The sequence below is a fragment of the Bubalus bubalis genome, chromosome 4 (genome assembly GCF_019923935.1).
Source record: "Bubalus bubalis isolate 160015118507 breed Murrah chromosome 4, NDDB_SH_1, whole genome shotgun sequence".
Lineage (NCBI taxonomy): Eukaryota > Metazoa > Chordata > Mammalia > Artiodactyla > Bovidae > Bubalus > Bubalus bubalis.
Genome location: NC_059160.1, coordinates 158,453,533 through 158,473,605, shown reverse-complemented (window position 1 = coordinate 158,473,605; position 20,073 = coordinate 158,453,533). Strand labels below are relative to the sequence as shown.

Sequence of the window (20,073 nt, the reverse complement as noted above, 5' to 3'; positions counted from 1 at the left end):
AAGTACCAAGCCATAAAAAGATATGGATCAGTCTTAAACGCATATTGCTAAATGAAAGAAGCCAATATGAAAAAGCTATATGGTGTATGATTTTAATTATATGGCATTCTTTAAAAGGCAAAATTATAGAGATGTTCCATATACATTAGTGTTTGCAAGGGGTTCGTTGCAGGGAGGGATAAATACATGAAATGTAGGGACATTTTAGGATGGTGAAACTATTCTTTATGAAATGACATTATGCATTTGTCAAAATTCAGTGATCTTTACAGCACACAGAGTAAATCTTAATGCATATGATTTTTTGTTTAAGTTTATGAAACCACCTCACTGAAGGAGGTGAGGGGAATAAATCACTCTCCTAAGTAGCTGTGGAAATGAATGGAGCCCAAAAGGCTAAAGGCAAAGCAATTCTACGTAAGCACCTTACTCTAATTGATAAAGGTATGTCCTGTAAGGGTACAAATTAACAATTCTGAAGTGACTACTCATTTAGGTTAGAACAGCAACTTCAATAACTCCTGTGTTAGTTGCTCAGTTGTATCCAACTCTTTCTGACCCCATGGACTGTAGCCCAACAAACTCCTCTGTCCATGGTGTTCTCCAGGCAAGAATATTGGAGTGGGTAGCCATTTCCTTCTCCAGGGGATCTTCCGGACCCAGGGATTGAACCCGGGTCTCCTACATTGCAGGCAGACTTTACCATCTGAGCCACCAGGGAAGCCCAAATTTCATTTAATTGTAAACGCATTTAACTACTCAGCCTCAGCATCCTCATTAACTATAACTAGTTCATAATGTCTATCTGATCCAACTCGTGGAATTCAGTATTTTATTCATGCTGCTGCTGCTGCTAAGTCGCTTCAGTAGTGTCCAACTCTGTGCGACCCCATAGACGGCAGCCCACCAGGCTCCCCCGTCCCTGGGATTCTCCAGGCAAGAACACTGGAGTGGGTTGCCATTTCCTTCTCCAATGCATGAAAGTGAAAAGTGAAAGTGAAGTTGCTCAGTCGTGTCGAACTCTTAGCGACCCCATGGACTGCAGCCCACCAGGCTCCTCCGTCCATGGGATTTTCCAGGCAAGAGTACTGGAGTGGGGTGCCATTGCCTTCTCCGATATTACTAATTATGCATCTACTCTATGCCAGGTTCTCTGCTAGGCAAAAAGGACTTCGTAGTGAACTATTTATTCTTTTTATTTTTCTTTAACAAACTACTTTTAAATTCACTTTTTCTCTGAAATGGGGGCTTTGACCCAGAAGTTTTAGATAGTCCAATAATTCCATGTTTGTGAAAACTGAAAAACTGTGCAGAAAAAAACATTCTACTCATGGTCTTAATATACAGACTGGAAGTATGTATAAAGATCTAAAATATAGATGTTGATATAAAATTTAAATTATATCTGCCTTATTCTAAAACCTGATTTGTAAACATTTGTCTTTCTGATTTGAGATGTAAGATTCTTCTTCCTTTTCACTTTCTTAATTTCATAGCTTCATCTCTAACCACTCTCTACTTCACACATCATATTCTAAGCAATGCAGATATTCCTCTCATACATCATGATTTTGTGGTCCCTCCAGGTACATGCTATTCTTTATGCCCAAAACACTCACCTTCCCTTTTCTTTGACCAACTGGTCAACTTTGTATCCATTCTTCAAAACTCAACTCAACTGTCACTTCCTCATAACATATCATACATATGCTAACACAGCATGCATGATATCACTTAAAAACTACACTATGACTGTATATTTATAATCACTTTTCATACTAGATTTTAAAGCCATAAAGAATAAAGACAGCCTTACATATATTCAGTAACTTTAGCACTGAACAGTATGCCTGAGACATACCAGAAGCTCAATAAATAATTACTGAATTGAACTTCATATTAAACAGTTTTAATTTATGAGAAGTAATAATAATACAGAATGAAGAAAAATATTATGTTTAAAGGGTCACAACAACTATATAAAATAAACTTAAACTCTGTTTTTAAACCTAAAAGATACATTAACAGGCCAAGAAGCTATGTTAGTAATTAAATGGGCATGGCAGATTCACTAGTCCAGCCAATAAAAAGGAAATTAAGAAAAATTTAGTTTCCTCAACTCATTCTGTCCCCTTATTTGTAATAGATCCCTTCCATGAGTTCAAGTTCTGCATTCTGTATCACAGCATACTGAAAGTATGTATCAGAGCATACTGAAAGTATCACTGTCAGTTTGACATGTTCATTTACCTATATTAGGTCGGTCTCAACTTTCTGTAAGCTGTCCCTCCACTATCAGTCTATGCTAATGTCACATTTTTAGCTATTTGCAACTTGCTATTATGACACGTGGTACCTTAGAAACTTACTCTGTAAATAGGTTATGTCACAATGTGTATGGAAAAACTATTGAATATTAAACATTATATTTAGTTTTAAGTGTTTCTATTTATTTTGAATTAAATGGCCCATCATCATGACACTGTTTCAACAAGTATATACTGAGTTCTTATTTAGTGCCAGAAACCTAGAAGAGTGATGAGAGAGAGATGTCATCACTATATTCAAGACACGTAGTAGGATCTGGAAATCAAAAGCAAATAGATAGACCAGTATAAAGTAGAAGAGGCCATGGAGAGCCACTCAAGTAGTTCAGGTTTGACATTATAAGGATTGGGAAAACCATCAGGAAAATAAGTCAAACTGGCAATTTAGGATGATTTTGGCAGAATGAATGAGAACAGCAGTACCAATCCTAACTTTTAAAAGTGAGGAGGTAACACTTTTCTCCCTTACAGTCAATGAGTAATGGAATTTAATCACTTGTACCCTCTAAACCCACTTTCAAAATTGCAGATTCCTCGAAGCTGCCCTCTTCCACCACTTTAGTCCAAGCCACTACCATCCCTCACATGAATGACAGCTTCCAGCCACTGTTTGCCTCTCTTCTAGTTCAATCTTTACACAAAGTATTCTGAAAATGTAAATCAAGTTATGCTCCTTTCCAGCTTAAAACCAACATTCTTCCAATCACATATATCCTTTTCACCAACTTACTGTATTCCCTGGGCCAACTAAGCCTAACCATCATTTTCTAAAAAAGCCTTATTTAACACCCACACCAGACCAGGTGTTCCAGCAATATACTTTCACTTGGTAATTTTCCTTAGCAGCACTTTCCTCACTTATCAATTGCAGAAAATGAATGACTTAGCTAAATGCTTCAACTACATGTGCCTCAACAGAATGTAAGCACTAAAACAGAACCTGCAGCAGTCTTGATCACTGTATCCTCAGTGCTCTGCCCATGACGGTCACTCAAATATGTTAAATATATCGATGGCTGCCTCCCACTGGGAGCCAGAGGATGACAGCTTAGCAAGGACAACACAGAAAACTGAATGCCTAAGAGGTTTCCATAGACTTTTATTTGGTTTAAAAAGTTAATCTCTGAATCTTTAAAATGTATTTTCAGTGTTCTAATATGAGGGTCAGCAAACTATTTCTTAAAGCTCAGACAGTAAATATTTTTATGTTTGTGTGCAATACAGTCTCTGTTGTAACTACTCAGCACTGCCAGAGTAGCACAAAAGCAGCCAGACTACATGTAAATTTATTGTAAAAATTTATCTACATATATAAATATACATAAATTTATTTACAAAAATATTCATTGGAAGGACTGATGCTGAAACTGAAACTCCAATACTCTGGCCACCTGATGCGAAGAACTGACTCACCAGAAAAGACCCTGCTGGGAGATTGAAGGCAGGAGGAGAAGGGGACAACAGTGGATGAGATGACTGGATGGCATCACCGACTCGATGGGAGTTGGTGATGGACAAGGACGTCTGGCATGCGGCAGTCCATGGGGTCGCAAAGAGTCAGACACAACTGAGAACTGAACTGAACTGATTTACAAATGAGTGGACAGCCTCAAGGCTGTAGCCTGCTGACTCCTGTTAATACACCCCAAAGAAACAGTAGACAGAAATTAAACCAAGCACAGTAAAACTAAATATGACAAATACAAACCAAATTGATATTCTGGTATTCCTCTGCTACATTTCTAGACCACAGGTAATTTCAAAATTCAGTGCAAAAAAAACCTAGGGAAGTCCTATTCCCAATAAGTTACTGCAAGGAATATTATGACATTTAGCATACATTTAAGTTTGAATAAAGTCTAGCAACATCAGTCACCAAGGTAGCAACCCAAACCTAGACAGCTGTTCCCTTACAAATGCACAGGTAAAGAAATGTGCAATAAAAGGTGTTGGCATCATGAGTCATAACTACTTACTGATTGTCAAAAGCTTCCAAGCTAGAGTTTGAATCTACATTTTAAAATGAGAAAGGTTCTATCTAAATGATAAGGACGTTAAACCTGCCTACTATATGAAGATAAGTCAAGGCTGATAGAACAAAAAAAGAAAGCCAGGAACATCTGGTTCAACCACTTCTTTAGTCTTCCATAAAAATCCTTCCAAAAATAAAAGCAGTCCATGTGATGATTTAAAATTATCAATCCCTAAATATTTAAGGGTCAGGAAATCAGTCACTGTGACATCTGAATTCAATTCCCCTGCAATGGGAGCGCTTATATTGGTCACAGCACCACAGCAAAGATGGTTCTGAGTACGGTTCGCTGTACTCACAACAGCAGAAAATGCTTCTGCTTAAAGCTGTGCACATACAGTATGATTCTGACAATATTTACTAGCAAAAAAAAAAAAAAAAAATGCTGTATTTCCTGTTCAAAAAGGTTAAATATCAACTAAAAGTTTACTGAGTTTTAAAATGCTCGGTTATCCTGAGTAGATATAAGGCTGAAAATCAAGAATACCAGACTGAGAGTAAGCTAGTTCCCAACCTATCAATATCAATTTACTCAACCCACCTAAATTCAACCAAATCTGAAGAGTTACTAACTGGTCCGTAGCTACTTCAAAGGATTCTTATAGAAATATGGAAAGATGATAAACAAAAAGGACACTGCAGTGAACAAAGGTGTTTGAATCAAAGGCACTTTGAACAAAGGCACTTTGAATCAGTGCCTATGTCAGAGCCCTCGAGACCATCCCCAACGTTAGATGGTTCACAGGAAGGACTCACAGGGCTCAGCAGTCATATATACTCGTTTTGTTTCATGTCCATATGTGTTCCGGCACAAGGACATGAAACAAAACGAGAAAAGGAAAAATCATATGGGGCAGAATTGAAGAAAGGAAGCATTAGCTTTGAGTCCCCTCCCAGCAGAATCAATGTTCATGCTCAATTCTTCCAACAAGTTGCAACAACACATGAAAAGTGTTGTCTATTACACATGTCCCTAAGAAATTCAGTTGTTTTTGAGGGCTGGTGACATGGGCACCCTCTGCCTAGGATATACGAAAATGTCAGGACCCCAGAAGGAACGCAGGTACACAGCATAAACCAGAGTACAGCTGAGGCACAATGACCCACTCTTACCACTTAGGGGAAGTTCTGTATCACAGTAAGGGAACTGTTTACCAGTAAAGGGTCAGCCTTTCTAAGGACAGGCAATCTCAGCTGCTATGTTAATTCTTTTTTTTTCCACACAGCACCCCAAGTATATTATGAAAGAATATTAATGAAGGTAAATTATTATGCCTCATACCAACTTCAGATGGAAGCCTCAAATGTAAAAAAAATGAAAACAGCAGCATAATAATAAATAGCTAACATTTTCTGAGCTCTTACTATTTCCCTGGCATTAATTATTTTTTATATATGACCTTATTTAAGGTTCACAACAATCCTATGGGGTAGTCTGAGATGATACTCAAAATACTCAACAACCACTATCACATGGCTGCTAAAACATTCAGGCATGTACTTCCCAATATCAGCCCTAGAGATACGTGCTGTTATTATCCCCATTCCATTACAAAAATAAAGGAACAGAGAATCCAAAGGTATACAATTAGTACATTACAGTAATGGGATTTTTAATCTAATTTGCTTCATAGCCCTGGTTCTTAATTATTTGCTATATTACCTCTCAACATACTCGGAGAAGGCAATGGCACCCCATTCCAGTATTCTTGCCTGGAAAATCCCATGGATGGAGGGCCTGGTAGGCTGCGGTCCATGGGATCGCTAAGAGTCGGACACAACTGAGCAACTTCACTTTCACTTTTCACTTTCATGCATTGGAGAAGGAAATGGCAACCCACTCCAGGGTTGTTGCCTGGAGAATCCCAGGGACGGGGGAGCCTGGTGGGCTGCAATCTATGGGGTCCCACGGAGTTGGACACGACTGAAGCGACTTAGCAGCCGCAGCAGCAGCAGCTCTCAACATACCAAGTATTTTGTACGGCCCCAGGACTAGAAAACGATGTCTTATACACACACACACACAGTAAAAACTGTAAAGGAAAACAATACTAAACTTATTTACATGAAAATTTAAAACCATACATGATAAAGGCAACAAAAATGTATAAATAAAACTGGTAAAATATACTAATTCTGAAAAAAAGAAGCCTTATGACAAAAGGCATAATGAGGGTTACAGAAGATCACTACATGATGACTGGAAGTCCAATTTACCAAGGAAACAACTCTAAATAAGTACACACCTAATAAAATTAATTTAAAGTAGAAAAAACAAAAAGTTGGTAGAATTTTAGAGAAAAATGGTAAACCCACTATCACACTCTTTTCAACTTAATTCTCCATCCTTTCTCAAATTGTCTTCCTCTTAGATCCAAAGAGAATGACACACAGATACCATTCCATTCCAGAGCACAGAATGAATATTTTTGTTTACCATCTCATATACACAGGCGAAATAACCAAGAAGGAAATTCGTGAATTGTAGAGACTAATGGTCAATTCACATATGCACTGAACTCTTCCAGAGGCTATCTCATCATTTAAGTAATGAACCGTCTGAAAAATGTCCAGTACCAGGTGGCTGACTGCTGCCATCTGCTGGACTCAATGCTCATTTCAATTCCAATCATATTCACTTAAAAAGTTCTATCTAGTAAGACAGCACGTAACGCTCTTGAACTCTAATCTTTTCTGAACTTCCTTTATCTAAAGAAATAAGAGATGATGCCTCTAAATTAAGTATGTGTCCTCTCCATGTCTGTGCAATTTAACAAGTTTCTGGTAATGACCTTTATTTTTTTTCCAAATCACAGGTTTACATGGAGACAGAAAATTCCATCACCTAAAATCTTCCTGGAATTTAATATATCCACAAGGACTACCAGTTTTCCTTACTACTGGAAAATTGTATTTTATATATTAAGTAATCATAGAGATTAGTTTTACTCACACCAATTATGCTTTATTCACATTGCATATAATCCACATTACTAGCAATTTTTCTTAAAATATGCATGTATAAACATATGGTAGGTCTTCCAGTGCTCACCCATGTTCGGTTCCCTTGCCTACCAGGCACACAGGAAAATTACACTTCCTGCCCACTCAATACATAAGATTAACTCAGTTTAGTAAATTGTGAGTGAAAGTACCATATGCCATCTCCAGGCCAAAGCAGTAACTGCATGTGTAAATCCTCTGTCAGTAAACTGCTTGTGTGACATCCTCATTACCAGAGGGACAAAGGGTCTCAGAAGGCCACGATGAAGCCCCAAGATCAAAGTGGCTTAGAACACTAAAGACAGCTGCCCTACAGAGTTGTCCAGACCTACAGTAGACTTTGTAAGAGTAAAAAATAAACTTTCATTTCGTTAGGTCACTGCAAATTGGCATTGAGAATGCCACCACAGCACAGCCTAGCCCAGGGTTTCTCAACAGCAGCGCTACTGACATCTTGGGCTGGATAATTCTTTGTTGTGGGTGTTATCCTGTGTATTACAGGATGTTAAACAGTATCCCAGTGTCTACCCATTAGTTACCAGCAGCATTCCTCAATGTGACAAAAACATCTCTAGACTGCCTTCCCCTACCTTGAGAAACTGAAAAAGACAATATGCCTATGTGAATATATGCATGTATATTTATTTATGTAGAGCTGACCTTTGAACAACGCAAGGTTAGAGGTGCTGGCCCTCTGCACAGTTGAAAACCCATGGTTAGCTTACAGCTGGCACCCCATCTATGCGGCTCTCCACATCCGCAGCTTCGCATCCACAAAGCCAACCAACCACAGGCTGTGTAGTGCTGTAGTGTTTCTACCACTGAAACCAATTCACAGATAAGTAGACCCTCAAAAGTCAAACCCATGTTGTTCAAAGGTCAACTGCATCATGAATGTATATGAGACCATAATTAACTCAGTCTTTATATGACACAAATATATGCTTCATTATGTATTTAAGACCAGATATTTTGTAGTCTCTTAAGAAATATGAATTCCCATTTCTCAGATGAGGAGAGTTAATTCATAAACTTACAAAAATCCAAACATCCCAAGTCTCTCTAATAGCAAAGTAAACAAAATGTTCCCAAATGGTACATAAATCCATACATACTATGCTGTTCATTTCAGAGGACTCATAGCTCCCAACCGGGTGGACATTTCCAATGGGCTCCAAGCCCTCTTCATCCCACATGTACGTTCCATCAGAGCTATCAGATGGAGAGAGTTCAAATGAAGAACCGGCTCTGTAATCTGTGTCTGGTGAAATCAAGTTATTTCCAGAAGCATGTTTTGAACATTCACTCCTGTCTTCAATTGAATTTTTAAAAGAGAGGGGAAAAAAAGTTATTAGTTCACAAAATATAATTATTTGTTTCAAAAATACAAGCTTTAATAAATTGATATAGCAAAAGAGTTGGCAAAAAAGTATTCATAATTAGTATATTCTAAATCTACACAATAAAAAAATCAAGATGTAAAATCTTAAAAATAACCTACTGAAATATTTCCCAATAAATTTCATTGAGCCATCTTTCACTTCTGCAGTATTTCTGGAAATGTAAATAAAGCCTCATATTCTTTGAATATCTCCTAGGATATTTATTTTTAAGAACTGCCCAGGAAACTCCTTACTCTGTGTTTATCATTTAATCTTGCAGTTGCTTCTTAATAAGGAAATAAATTGCTCCAGCAGTCATTCCTAACTAGAAGACCCTCAAGACAGTCAAGAGTTTATACATATCTCAGTGATAGCCTACTCCCTCGATCGGACTACATGCCTCACCCAAATCCTCAGTTTGTTCTTTTTTCAGTCCAGATGGGCAAAGAGATATATTTTCTCCAGTATTCAGCACCAGGATTACCAAGTATAAGAAGAAATGTCAAACAGGTGCTACCTCTCTTCTCTCATTTAAAAAAAAAAAAAAAAAGCTCCTGAAAAAGTATAGCCATTGGATTTGCTAAGCAAGAAAATCTAAGTCTTCCTTGAAAAAAATGAAAATTGTCTAGGATAAAAAATCCATTAGATTGGACATAACGTCTATTAGTCCATTTATGCTTTGGTGAAGCTTTACTCAACACACAGCAGTGATCTAGTTCCTAAGGGAAGAGATAGTTTAAAATAGGATGCCACTGATTGGAGGAAGCAGGGAAAAAAAATAATTTTGAAACAAGCAGGAATAAGCCTGTGTGTGACAAAGAACAAAGGTAAGATACTACAGGGGAATGGATGTTTTATGGATGTTGTTTTAGCATGAAAAATACGACAAGGAACAAAAGTCACAAGGACATTAAATGTTGCTCCATTCCAATTTTGTCTAGATCCATCCCTCCATGAAATTGTTACTATCTTGAAATTAATCAGAAGATAATCCTAAGTATAAATTCGGCTATATTATCAAGAAAAAAGCAAAAAAATTAAGGACATTAATATTTACCAGAGACACTTATATCTATCCATTCATCAGTTTTACTGAAGGATTTTTCATTTTCCTTGGGGGAATCAAATATATCTTTTGGTGGTACATTTTCACACTTTTCTTCTTTGAGAGAAATTTCCTCTGGAGTTATTCTAGTTCTGTTGGAGTCTTCTATATCTATAAAATCATCACTAAAGTCTTCACTTAAATCATTCTTATCAGAAGATGACAAAGAAGACAAGGAAATATCATCCACATCATCACTCAGGTACCTAATTTTAGCATCACGCTTCATGGTCTGGTCATTTTCTGTTCTATAACTATCATTTTCAATTAGTTCTTGGTCCTTATCCACAGCTCTGTCTTTAGCCACAAGTGCAGCGTCTTCCTCTATACATGTGTCAGCAGGCGAATTTTTATTACCATCAACTGTGAGAGTCCCAGAAAACGGAGGTCGGCTAGATTTCAGAAGAGAGGGATGAACCATCCTATAACCGAAAGTGGAAGTTACACCCTGGCCATTTGGTAAAGCCAACTTCTTTCCACCAGCAGCATAAGGCCTATTAAATCCAAATCCTAAATGTTCATTCCCATTGAGGACTTCTGACTGCCGGGAATTTCTTGTTAGCATACTTGACCTCAGAGGCACTCTAATGGGTAGCTGTTGGTTCTGATAAGGCTTTGTAAGATCTGCAGCTCTATTGAAGGAATGTGATCTGGTTATAGATGAAGGTGGAAGGAATGAATTCTGAATGGAATGTGAAAAACTCTGTGACCTTACCATTTTTTCACAAGCAAGCGATTTGATATTATCTAGAGATTGTACTAAGCTTTCTCCAGAACTGCCTCTGGTGGCACAGGAGTTTGCTCTAGGCCTTTGTATGCTACCAGCTGATCGGTTTCCATAAAATCCATTCAACTGAGATTTTGGAGCACTGACTGAAGCATATGAAGTCCTTCCTAACAATGTGCCTTTGGTGAATTTACCCAAATTAGATGGTCTGGACAAAGACTTTTGGTTTAACTCCTCTGTTGATGACACAAACATAGTGGATGGCTTTGCTAACTTTGATGTAAGTAGAGAAATATTTTTCAAACCTCCCTTCATCCCATTTTTATCAAACACTCCTTGAGTAGGTGTAATTTTTTCAGGATCAATTACTTTAGCATGTGAACTCTGAGCATTATTAGGCTCTTCAGAACTTTGGGCACTAAACTCATATTTATTTGCTATTCTCCAGTTAAATGAATGGGACGATGAACCATCAGAGCCATTATTTTTGATGTAACTTTTGACGCTGCTACTCTTGGAAGTTCCCAACAAATTAACAGGTTTCCCATTTGGCATTGGCTGCAGTGTACTTCTTACAGATTTTGTTCCATACTTTGGCAACTTGGAACCCAAAAAAGTCTTGATTTGTGTTTTCTCTTCCATGAGCTATACGGTGCATTTGTTCTTAAAATTTGACAGAATCTGAGGAGACAAAAGAATAGATTAAACATTCCTAAATAAAGATAATAACATGGATTATCACATAATATGAATGCATATTCTTAAATAATTATATGCAGAAAAGCCCAAAAGCTACTCATGATTCCTACTGAACTCTTAATAAATACTGAATGCACTGATTAATAACTTAATACTATAAGAAAATAAAGAATAATCAAGTCTGTTAAATACTTTTTACATTTTAAAGCAATCATTAGGGTTATTTGTAAATTCTAATTCCTTTTAATTTTTGCTTTACTTTTTAAAAATGGAGATTAAAATGAAATTTTTTTCTTTTTCAGAAAAAAAAAGAAAATAAAGAACATCTTTATATGCAATTGTATAAACTTGGGCTATGGATGATGACAGCAAAATCCAGAAATAATAAAATTAAACTACAAATCTGTACAGAAAATAACACTTCTATAGCACAACTTCCAATTTCTAATCCAAATTATTTTTCTGTTTAGGAAAACTTTATTTTCTTGGGCTCCAAATCACTGTGGACAGTGACTGCAGCCATGATATGAAAAGATGCTTGCTTCTTGGAAGAAAAGCTATGATAGATCTAGACAGCACATTAAAGGAGAAACATCACTTTGCCAGCAAAGGTCCATAGCATCAAAGCTATGGTTTTTCCAGTAGTCATGTACAGACGTGAGAGTTGGACCATAAAGAAGGCTGAGTGCTGAAGAACTGATGCTTTCAAACTGTGGTGCTGGAGAAGACTCTTCAGAGTCCCTTGGACAGCAAGATCAAACCAATCAATCCTGAAGGAAATCAACCCTAAATACTCATTGCAAAGACTGATGCCGAAGCTGAAACTCCAATATTTTGGCCACCTGATGAAAAGAGCCAACTCACTGAAAAAGACCCTGATGCTGGGAAAGACAGGGCAGGAGGAGAAGGAGGCAACAGAGGATGAGATGATTGGATGGCATCATCAACTCAATGGACATGAGTTCGAGCAAACTCCGGGAGATGGTGAAGGACAGGGAAGCCTGCAGTCCATGGGGTTGTAAAGAGTGACTAAACAACAACAACAATATCTCCTTTAAAAATGTGTGATTTTGTTGTTGTTGTTTTTAAGCACACATGCTCTTACAAAAACTTTAAACTTTCATTATTAAAGTTTATGGGAAGGATGCAGATAAAGAATCCAACAGCAGCAAAAAAATTATTCTGGTATTAAGGAATAAAATGTCAGCTGTCATTTTAAACAAATATCTCAAAAGTATATCTATCCAGGAATATAAGCATACAGTACAGTTAGTGCCAGAGTGAGAAGCAAAATGATTTTGTAACATTGATTAATCCATTAATGTCAACTTCTCAAGATTTATTTTAAAGGTAATTAAAAAAACAATAAAAAGGTTCAAAATACACACAAGAGCATAAAATTAGAAACAGAGTCCTCTATCTGAGTAACTATTTACTATAATATACTACATCATGTGATGACATTACAATTGAGATTAATATTAAACATTAAAAATATTAAGATGTCCCACCAGTAACAAAAATATAATATGGCCACTATATGATCTCTGTGGTTATACAGAAATGTTATAAGACCACGAACAAGAGCAAAATTCAAATAAAAGCAAAATGCATGCCTTACGGTCACTGTTTTTTTTAACTATGTATCTTAAGACATTGTCTTTAATTTGTTGGTTTTATTTTTTCAATTAAAAAAATTGATTCTAATTTCTGACCTTAAGAATTAGAGAGTTTCTAAAGTATGTACATGTTAGTTATTATTCAAGTCAAATGTACATAGTTAGAAAATTATACAAACATTTAAGTAAAAATAAATAAATAAAGATAGTGGGATGAAACAGAATTACAGAACTTCCTATCCTCAATAATAAATAAAAGGGACAGAGTATACAAAATGTGTGTTTATGTATGTGTAATTTTTCAGCCAAAAACTCACCAGCTACAATCAAACAAGAAAATGCTCAAACAAAAAAATCTCTAAATTTTAAAAAGTAGTGGCCAGAAAATTCCATACAGTGTGGTCGCTCCTAGCCTGATTACACTGCCTAGAAGGAGTAATGAGAGAAAACTGGTGAGTTAATAAAACTTGGAAACTAATAAATACCCTCTAGTTTGGATGGAAAGACCTGCTTAGGCATGCCCTAGAAACGCCCAGGAAAACATCTTCAGCACAGCTTTGAAACCTAAGAGTGACTATTACATTAGAACAACTTTCTAAATGTATACAGGCTTACTGATCAAATAAGCCAATATTACTCATACACAATGTTTGAGATTATGAAAATGTAAAACTGTTTAAATTGAATGACTATTCTAACAAACATTTTATTTCAACAATAATTATGTTTATAGAAAATATATACTTAAACATCAGCTTACAGATAATTTCCAAGAAACTTAAGGTAAGAAAAGCTTAGACAAACTAAATTAATTAATGGATAATCATTGGCTTGAAACATCATTTCTAAGTAAGAATACTAAACTCTGATTACTAAGAATAATTTCAAGTTTGCATATTTTGCTTTTTGTTATTGTATGCTACAGAAAGACTCTATCTTTGGGACATGTAAATGAACAGGTTCATTTCCGTTACTTACAGAATCTGTACAGTGAATCCCATTTTTATAAAAGTAACATGATAAACAGATAAAGATACCACATAGAGATATGTGTACACCTGTATATTTAAACACAAAAAATTGTTAACAGTGATTACCATTAGCAAAGTGAGAATTTGGTGAAAAGAAGGCTTCTTTTACTTTTAATCATTATTGCTTATATACTTTAAACATGCCCATATATTTGCCACTTAAAATGTTTTAACCAAAAAACTGCATTAAAAAAAATTTTTAATGTATTCAGTATCAAACAAGTTCTTAAAAATTATAATAGTACATGAATATACTTAAAAAGACATAAAATAGAAGTCTGAATTAAAAAGCAGAAGAGGTTCTTTTAGTCAACAGATACCATTTCAATCTCTCCAAACTTCAACCTCAATTTAATGTGTCACATCGATTTGATCTTTAAAATTTTATACAGAATTCAGCATTTCCGTTCCACAATTCTAGGTCTCACCCTCACCTCTTTCTGCATGACTACAAAGGCTTCCTCCATTATCAAGATTTCCACTTCACTTCTATACAGACTGTCAACAGTTATTCTCTCAAAGCACAGATCTGATCATATCATTCTACAGATTAAAAACCACATGTGGCCCAGGAACAATAAAATAAAACCCAAACCCACTGTGCAGAGATTAAGCTTCTCTGTGAAGTTCTACCCTATCGCTGCAATACTGTACATTCAAGCCAAGATACATTCTGTCATTCCTCAAAATCTATCCTCTACTTTCTACCTTCTATGCCCTTGCTAAAGTTGTTAAAAGCCACTTGGAAGACCCCACCCTCCAAGTAAAACAGCACTACACTCACAAACCTTTCCAGTTAAAACTAATCCTTCATCCTTCGATATTCCCTTCACACCACTAATAGAGCTGAGTCTGTCTTATAATTGCATGCGTGTCTGTCTGGCCCGAAGGAAGGTATAAGGGCATACTTGGTGCCTACTATAGGAGCACAAATATGACAGAGCCTCACCTTTTAAGTAAACTCATAATCTTAGTGTATTATTAATTTAATAAATAGTAAGTCAAGACTGAAAAGTAATAATTTCATTTTGTGGTAATGGCCCTGAGCAATCCATTCAGAAGGATTCTGAGGTGAAATCCAGACTCTGCAGTAAAGAATTGTGATCAAACAGCAATATCTGCCATAAGCAGGAAAAGAGACAGCATACCTGTGCCAGATGACTGCCATCCCTATTTTCTGATAATAACCTTTACCACAAAACACACTCCACACATACAAATCCTTTCAGGATGACCATAAGAACACTGGTAATGATAGCAGATATCAGGGCCATCCTACAAATCACTAGAGAACCCACATTAATGATTCTGTCCTCTGGTGAGTCATCTGTGAGTCAGAAGGGCTTTAATATTCCCCAGCCAGTCACGAGTAGACAAGGAATGGAACATTCCTTCACTTCTCTATACTTCTACTTTACAGTCCGATAATGGTAATATATGTTATCTCCCAAGAACATCTTAAGTATTAATAACTGAGAGGCGCAAGTCCACAAGAAACACACTGTTAATAACAAAATGCTTAGGGTGCTATCACTTGGGGAAAAAAAAAAAAAGGATTAGAACCTGAATGTACTATTTCCTACCAAGAATATTTATTGATTTTTTTTTTTTTTTTTTTTTTTTTTACAAACTTTTAACACACTTTATTTAGGGGCCGAACAAGGCAGCATTTGGACAGTTAAGAAAGGCACCTCATTGAAAATAATACATCACAGTGTTGTAGAATGATCCCAGTCATAGGATTTGAGGATGGAAAGGAAAGTCTTTGGATAATGCTGCTTAGGACACTTGCTCATTCATTAAAAAGAATCCTTTCACACGATGTGTATGGAGGAAGGCAAGAGCGCAGGACTGTGGCGTATGCTGGGTGGCTGCCAAGGGCTCATCCGTGAGGGCAGGTGGGCTGATAAATCAGTGTTGAGTATGGAAGGGAGGGACACCAGCCTGCCCCATGACTCCAGTAAGCTGGATTTGTTGAGACGCCGCCCCCAGGAACACACTCCATGTCTCTTTCACGTGGGGAGATGATGTTCTGATTTCATGGTATGGGTAACCAGGATTAGTAATCAACTCCTGTCCTGTTCCAAGCTATGGGACAACAGTGTGATTTCCTGCATTCCTGGGCTGGCATGAGGTTCTGATAAAAAGCTGAGGTCTCAGGGCACTGAGACCTGTCCAGTTGTCACCAGACCAAAGTAAATGAAAACATGATTCCTTAGAAATAATATTACATCTCCTTGTTTCTATTTATACCCTCCAATCGTTTTAAAAACTTCATTTTCCTCTTTGCTTATATATTTTTTTAATTTTTATTTTTAAACCTCAAACACTGTATTAGTTTTGCCAAACATCAAAACGAATCCACCACAGGTATACATGTGCTCCCCATCCTGAACCCTCCTCCCTCCTCCCTCCCCACACCATCCCTCTTTGCTTATATTTTTAAGAGTTCTACTCCACGTAAAAGAAACTGCTTCACGGCAACACAGCTCCTCTCCCCGTCTTGGGCCCTCACGGCTCCTCTGCCCCCATCCTTACCCTGACCGCCCCTCCCTGTGCCCAGCACCTAAGAGCAGGGATCATGCATGGGGTGATGAGCAGTGGTGCAGTCTCGCCTGGCCTTCTTACTGGGATGTGGCTTTGGAGAATGCTGCTAGGATGCTTGCAAACACGACGTCAGGGGTCTGGGACACACTGATGGCGGAGTGGATCCCCCGTTTACTGTAGTACTCCACCAGCGGGGTGGTTTGAGTGTGGTAGGCCTCCAGGCGGATTTTCAAGGCCTTCTCATTATCGTCTGATTGGTGGATCAAGGGTTCCCCAGTGATACCATCTTTCATTGGTTCCTTTGGGGGGTTGAACTCATCGTGGTAGTAGCGGCCACTATGGGGGTGAATCAGTCTTCCTGTGATTCTCCGGATGAGCAGAGAGTCTGGGATGCTGAATTCAATCACATAATCAAGCTTCTCTTTCCTCTTCACCATGAGGTCATCAAGCATTTCTGCCTGCCTCACAGTCCGAGGGAAGCCATCTAGAAGAAAACTATTTTTGCATGGAGGGGTCTCCGAATTCTTTTCAATGAGCTCCACAACCATTTCATCACTCACCAGCTTCCCGGCATCCATAGTCGCCTTCAGCTTCTTTCCCAGCTCTGAGCTGGAAGCCACCATGGCCCTCAGCATGTCTCCGGTAGCCAAATGGCAGACACAGAAGTTTTCAGCCAATTTGGGTGCCTGGGTACCCTTGCCAGCTCCGGGTGGCCCTAAGAGCACAGCCTGGATGCCTTTAGGAGACTCCGGGACCGGTTCGGCTGCAGGCACGTTGGGAGCCATGGCCGCCAAAACCTCGCACTCTTATTGATTTCTAAATGCACAAACAATTGCAACATAAATAATATCAATCGTCTTGAACTGTGGTCTTTCTTGAGACAAAGCCAATCTGACACCTCAGCTATAAAGTTTCCTTATTTGCTTGCATTATGAATGCCATCACTTCACTTGTTGATAAGCTAACTTCTGGTCTTCAAATATTCATGAAACTTTCTCCTATATTTGTTTATAACTTTGAAGCAGACATTGTGAGTCGGCTTCATTTTAGGAGCTGTGATACACAGTCCCCGTTAAGCAATTAAACAAGGCAGTCTTAACGATTTGAAAAAGTACATGTTGACTACACAATCTAATGATATAATCTTCTCTGAAATACTTTACAATTGTCTTTGAATTTTAATTTAATGTTGAACTAAGAATAATTCATGGTACAGGATTTGGAAATGTCTGAGATTTTCTGAGTTACTTTCTATAAGAGTAATCTTTTTTTAAGCATAGTACATTTAAAGTATGGTAATTCTGTATGGTAGAAACCTGTATGTGGATCAAGAAGTAACAGTTAGAATCCTGCATGGAACAACTAATTGGTTCAAGACTGAGAAAGCAGTACGACAGGGCTCTCAGCTGTCACCCTGTTTGTTCAATCTATATGTTGAACACATCATGAGAAATGCCAGGCTGGATGAGTTACAAGCTGGAATCAAGGTAAGTGGGATTCATGTTGATATCTGGCAGAAAACAACAAAATTCTATCAAGCAATTATCCTTCAATTATAAATTAAATAAATGAAAAATAAAATGCATTAAAGAAAAAAAAAGATTAAGTGGGAGAAAGATCAAAAGATCAACCACCTCACATACATGGATGATACCATTCTAATGGGAGAAAGCAAAGAGAAACTAAAGAGTCTCTTAAGATGAGGATGAAGGAGGGAAGGGGAAAAGCTGGCTTAAAACCAAACATTAAAAAAACTAAGATCATGGCATGCAGACCCATTCAGTTCAGTTCAGTCGTGTCCGACTTTTTGCCACCCCATGAATCACAGCACAACAGGCCTCCCTGTCCCTCACCAGCTCCTGGAGTTCACTCAGACTCACATCCATCGAGTCAGTGATGCCATCCAGCCATCTCATCCTCTGTCGTCCCCTTCTCCTCCTGCCCCCAATCCCTCCCAGCATCAGAGTCTTTTCCAATAAGTCAACTCTTCGCATGAGGTGGCCAAAGTACTGGAGTTTCAGCTTTAGCATCACTCCCTCCAAAGAAATCCCAGGGCTGATCTCCTTCAGAATGGACTGGTTGGATCTCCTTGCAGCCAAAGGGACTCTCAAGAGTCTTCTTCAAAACCACAGTTCAAAAGCATCAATTCTTCGGCGCTCGGCTTTCTTCACAGTCCAACTCTCACATCCATACATGACCACTGGAAAAACCATAGCCTTGACTAGACAGACCTTTGTTGGCAAAGTAATGTCTCTGCTTTTGAACATGCTATCTAGGTCGGTCATAACTTTCCTTGCAAGGAGTAAGCATCTTTTAATTTCATGGCTGCAGTCACCATCTGCAGTGATTTTGGAGCCCAGAAAAATAAAGTCTGACACTGTTTCCACTGTTTCCCCATCTATTTCCCATGAAGCGATGGGACCAGATGCCATGATCTTCGTTTTCTGAATGTTGAGCTTTAAGCCAACTTTTTCACTCTCCTCTTTCACCTTCATCAAGAGGCTTTTTAGTTCCTCTTCACTTTCTGCCATAAGGGTGGTGTCATCTGCATATCTGAGGTTATTGATATTTCTCCCGGCAATCTTGATTCCAGCTTGTGCTTCTTCCAGCCCAGTGTTTCTCATGATGTACTCAGCATATAAGTTAAATAAGCAGGGTGACAATATACAGCCTTGACGTACTCCTTTTCCTCTTTGGAACCAGTCCGTTGTTCCATGTCCAGTTCTAACTGTTGCTTCCTAACCTGCATACAGGTTTCTCAAGAGGCAGGTCAGGTGGTCTGGTATTTCCATCTCTTTTAAGAATTTTCCACAGTTTATCGTTATCTACACAGTCAAAGGCTTTAGCATAGTCAATAAAGCAGAAATAGATGTTTTTCTGGAACTCTCTTGCTTTTTCAATGATCCACCAGATGTTGGCAATTTGATCTCTGGTTCCTCTGCCTTTTCTAAAACCAGCTTCAACAACTGGAAGTTCACAGTTCACGCATTGCTGAACCCATTACTTCAAGGCAAATAGAGGGAGAAAAAGTGGAAGTAGTAACAGATTTCCTCTTCTTGGGCTCTAAAATCACTGTGGATGGTGACTGCAGCCGTGAAATCAGAGAGGTTTGCTTCTGGGCAGGAAAACTATGACAAACCTGGACTGTGTGTTGAAAAGCAGAGACATTACTCTGCCGCCAAAGGTCCGTGTAGTCAAGGCTATGGTCTTCCCAGTGGTCACATGCGGTTGTGAGAACTGGACTGTAAAGAAGGCAGAGCACCAAAGAATTGATGCCTTCAAACTGTGGTGCTGGAGAAGACTCCTGAGAGTCCCCTGGACAGCAAGGAGATCAAACTAGTCATTCGTAAGAGAAATCAACCCTGAATACTCGTTGGAAGGACTGATGCTGAAGTTGAAACTGCAGTATTTTGGTCATCTTATGCAAACACCCAACTCAATGGAAAAGTTTCCTGATGCTGGGAAAGATTGAGGGCAGAAAGAGAATGAGATGGCTGGATGGCATCACCAATGAAATGGATATGAACTTGGACAAACTTTGGGAGATGGTGAAAAACAGAGAGGCCTGGCATGCTGCAGTCCACGGTGTCACTAACAGTCA

The 20,073-nt window shown here is 38.1% G+C and overlaps 2 protein-coding genes across 5 annotated transcripts in view; both read right to left on the bottom strand.

Moving 5' to 3' along the window:
• The window catches only part of CCSER2 (coiled-coil serine rich protein 2), a 168,564-nt gene that overhangs the window by 118,807 nt on the left and 29,684 nt on the right, over window positions 1-20,073 (bottom strand). For all 4 annotated transcript variants that reach the window (XM_044942386.2, XM_025284867.3, XM_025284865.3 and 1 more), the window contains exons 2-3: window positions 9,802-11,257; window positions 8,478-8,674 (exon numbers count right to left, since the gene is read on the bottom strand). In XM_044942386.2, the coding sequence (XP_044798321.2) occupies window positions 8,478-8,674; window positions 9,802-11,218 (1,614 nt within the window). In that variant the 5' untranslated portion in view covers window positions 11,219-11,257. The remainder of the gene's footprint in view (window positions 1-8,477; window positions 8,675-9,801; window positions 11,258-20,073) is intronic.
• On the bottom strand, window positions 15,552-18,217 carry LOC102411799 (adenylate kinase 2, mitochondrial-like). The gene has a single exon (XM_044942387.2). It carries the CDS (start codon window positions 17,255-17,257, stop codon window positions 16,550-16,552), a length of 708 nt encoding a protein of 235 aa, XP_044798322.2. The 5' UTR covers window positions 17,258-18,217; the 3' UTR covers window positions 15,552-16,549.